A 4,270-nucleotide genomic window follows, 5' to 3' on the forward strand; every position below is an offset into this window, starting at 1 on the left:
CTCATCACACATGATTTGCCACCGATACTAGTCTACTCCGTCTTTCGTACAACTGTGGTTTCAAAGATCGCGCAAAGGCTACGTTATTTCTAATATTGACGTACGTTAACCGTTGTAATTGTTCCTGGTGTTAACAGGAGCAGTCAATATTTTGAACTTAAGTACTATGTCATGGCAAGCCCTAAAATACCTTTCCCAAACAGCGTATTGAATACAGTAGATGATAGAGCGAAAAAGGGACAATCCACAGAAAACTTAAAATGGGAATTAATTAAATACAGATTAATTCCGTATTTTCCTAATTTTCTTTTTCTTCTCCAAAGATAATTAATTAATATATGCATTATCAACCGCATCTGGCTCTGTTAATCTTCTCTTTCTTATTTTTACGGCTACTGCTGTTATTATTATTATCGTTTCCATTTTTTTTTTAAATCATTATAAAACGGAAAATAAGTTTGGAATATTGCCGATCGCAATTAATCGAATTTAATTGTTATCTTAAACGCGTTATATTAAGCAACTTGACCTATAGTCTATATGATAAAGCGATAAAGTTAGAACACGTTTTTTCTTCAATAATTCTCTGCATGTATCTGATATTCAACCGAGTATATTAATGATGTTTAGTGCGTCTGCATTTATAAGGATATTTCATGTCACACGATTTACTAATTTCTTTTTACTTTTTCAAGCATAAGGAAATTAAACCATACAATTAATTATATATTATTTAAATAAACAGGTACTAGAAAATGAAGAGATATACTTTTTGAAATTATAGAAAAAGAAATTTGTAAGTTTTTAATTTGTAAAATTTATAAATTTATTTCTTTGAATGTAAACGCATCAGAAATCAGTAATATATCTGATTGTATATTTAATGTAAGAATTGTCATTGAAAAAGCACCAATCTAATACTTTTTCACTTATTAGGCATACACAACAATGTTCTAACAAAATCGCTCTGAGTTAAGGGAAATATAAAAAAATTTAGAAATGTCTGCGAATTCGCAGGAAGTTGCGCAGTTTGTATGCATGCCGCGTATATATTCGCGTTTATATGTATACTACATTGTATCACTCAATTGTACATACCTCTGTCTGTACATATTTAATGTCTTCCGATATTACTTCTCGTGATCTTTTTTGAAGAACACAACGCGACGACACAAGAAGCAGTTCGTGTCTGCCTGCCCGCTCGAACTTCGCCGTGCGAATGACAAGGCGCTGCGCGAATGACACAAGACGACTGCGTGTAAACAATAGTACGCTACATGCCGCGAAAACAACTTCCATACAACAGTTAATTTTTTATCATTACAAAATATTAAACACGCTACAGAAGAAATTAAAGAAATTTGCTTATAATATTCTATATTTCTTGAATTTCAAAGTGATTATTAATAAAGAGATTGCATTGAAATTATATTTTTTACTTTTAATATGTACAACTAGACACTATCTACGCGTATTTACTATGTCAAACATTTGTAAAAAAAATGTCATAAATGATTTTTAGAAAATAATTTTAAATAATAAAATTGATATAACTCGTTAATGGTTGGTTTTAGGACCTATGTTTATTTAATTTCTTTTCTTTGTTTTTATCTATGTGTAGAATATAGTGTTAACGTTTGGCCGAATGTGTTTGGGATACTCTGTATATGGGATATACTACATATCAAGATAATTTAGAAATTATAAATCAATAATCGAGAATAAAATAAAAAAATTTCTGAGCATGTTTACTATTATGTAATGTATCGTATTAAATGCACAAATTTGAAAAAAATCTGATTGATTAGCATATTATTTTTTAATTATAAATTATTATAGCCTTGATATATTTTGATATTTAAATTTCTGTCGTTGAATAAACTCAAAAATCTGCCATCAACTGATGTCACATGAGGTTTGAACTATTATATGTAGTAAACTTATTAATAATAATATTATATTTAATATTGTATTATTCAGTTTTATCCGGCAACGTGTTTGTCGTGGATTTATATAGATTTTTTCCAATTTGCAAAATGACCTTCTAATTATTATAATTTCTTATTCTAAATCTCTTATAAATTCCAAGGGTTTATCCATATATGTTAAAACTGTTTATAACCTGATTTTTAAACCGCACTTTCTTTGTCGCATTTTTTAAGATGAATTGAAATCGCAATCTGCGCTAAATATTAATATTAATAATCATATTTTGTTCCTAATAATATTACGGGCCATATGAGTTGAACTTTGTAAAAGACCAGTGGTTTTTTCAGAACATATTAAATCGTGCACGCATTAATTAAAAAAATTGCATATTTGTTCAATAATAATTCCGCATAAGAACGAAGACAACATTTAACGCTTCTGGTTCTTAACGCTTCAGAAACCAAAGACTTTAAACCAGTTGAACATTCTGAAAATCAGCATAATTCAGCATTAATAGCAAATCAGTTGCTTCGTCGTCAATTTCGATATTTAAATTGTAAGCATGGCATCAAAGCTTGCCTCCAATTGTCGTTTAGCATGGATCCTACTTCATATCCTTTCTTTCTACTGAGATTCATCTTTGCCTGCTCTATCATCTATCGTCCTATCATATGCGTTGAGGTAGATGGTTGGAATATTTGTGGGATATATATGTATGTGTATGTATGTATGTTTGCACATAAACGGCGTGCATATGTATACATGTACATATGCGTGTATTTGCCTTTATGATTCTAATCGGATACGATTAGCAACCTCGTTCACGCGTCGTCTATAAAATCGACGTCAAAATGACCGAGATGCTTCCTTTTTCAGTTATTCTGCAAAAGCATCCGATATAAGCAAACACTTTTGCGATTCTCTCCACGCGATAATAACAAACAGAAACAAAACATCGATCGAATTCGATGAATGATCTTTTATCGCGCGTTTCTACTTCCCTTCTTCTCAGCAACGAGATCGCGTTCAGGCAGTTCACGCTGCCGTGGCTGAACAGTCATCTCGAACGACTTGTAATATCCCCGATATTGCCCTGAGTTATACCATGGTTATAACGGATAACGAGAAACTATTCAGATTTGATTACTTCCGGTTCCTCGTTCTCGCTGTACTCCTCGTCTTCCTCCTCGTCCTCTCCTCCCGACATCACTCCCTCGTCCGCGAGCCCGGCATGTCTATCATGCATCGTCTCGTCTCTATCCTCGTGAATAATTCCAGATCCTCGTTCCTCTCTACCAATTGTAGGATAGGGATCTTCTAGGCTGCGACCGCCGTGCTCCTCTATGACGCTCATCTGCGCCTTGGCGGAGCCGAGCTCTTTTGCCATGCGACTCATACGGATCGCATGCTCTGTAGGAATCAATCCTATTGACGATAGATCCGAGCTTTCCGCGATAAGCTGTAAATAAGTATTTAAAAGCGCCGAGCCAGCAATCGCGCTAGTATTATGGCCCGTATGTTGACTGGACGAATGCAATGGCGCCATGTTGGGCTCGCGACTATCGTGCATCGTATCGAGAGATTTGGCGGCGATCGCCGCCGTCGTTGTTGAATTCTTCCCGTTGCTGTTACTGTTACTGCCACCGCTTACCCTGGTAATCACACTGGCAATAGAGTTGGGTTTTATTGGCGGACTGTTGAGCTTGAAGGCGAGAGGTAAAGTGAGATCTTCGGGGTCATCGCCGCCGCAGATGCTGCTGCCAGCCTCGGATGGAGCGCCTCCGCGAGGTAGTTCCAGTCTCATGTCACTTCTTCTCGGCGCCGTAGGACTGGCCCGGGCACGGAGCTCAGCCGGACTCACCTTGACCCCAGCCTTCGCCAGCAGCCGGGACGCCAATTCGGGATCGAACTGACTAGGCATCTGCAAGACTGGAAGATCCTTCGTGCTGATGCCACGATGTTGCCTCGACATGTGTGAGTGCAGGGAATTCCGAGATTTTGCTACTGTACCGCATAGGACGCACCGATAACCCGGACAGACCGTGTGCTTGTCTTCCAAATGAGTCCGCAACGTGTGTGCCGAGCGATACATCTTTCCGCATTTCGGACAAGGTCTAGGATCCGTGGCACGTACTCGTATCAGGTCCACACCACCTCGTCGACTGACTGAAAATAAATGATAAATAAATATGTGAAAGAAATGTGTTTAATTTAAGTATTAGCACGGAGATCCGACGTATGGCTCTTTAGTCTATCTTACTTATTTTACTATTTTATATTATTTTCTTTTTTAATTATCTAGAAAAAAATTTTATTTGAGTTTTTATTATATATATAATAT

General features: G+C 36.4%; 1 protein-coding gene across 6 annotated transcripts in view; it reads right to left on the bottom strand.

The window, feature by feature from the left end:
• Positions 1–1,568: 1,568 nt before the first annotated feature.
• LOC115242380 (protein abrupt-like) overlaps positions 1,569–4,270 on the bottom strand; it is an 88,458-nt gene continuing 85,756 nt past the window's right edge. For all 6 annotated transcript variants that reach the window (XM_029818615.1, XM_029818616.1, XM_029818614.1 and 3 more), the window contains one exon: positions 1,569–4,095. In XM_029818615.1, the coding sequence (XP_029674475.1) occupies positions 3,059–4,095 (1,037 nt within the window). In that variant the 3' untranslated portion in view covers positions 1,569–3,058. The remainder of the gene's footprint in view (positions 4,096–4,270) is intronic.

Source organism: Formica exsecta, unplaced genomic scaffold (genome assembly GCF_003651465.1).
Source record: "Formica exsecta isolate Colony F162 unplaced genomic scaffold, ASM365146v1 scaffold591, whole genome shotgun sequence".
Taxonomy (NCBI): Eukaryota; Metazoa; Arthropoda; class Insecta; order Hymenoptera; family Formicidae; genus Formica; species Formica exsecta.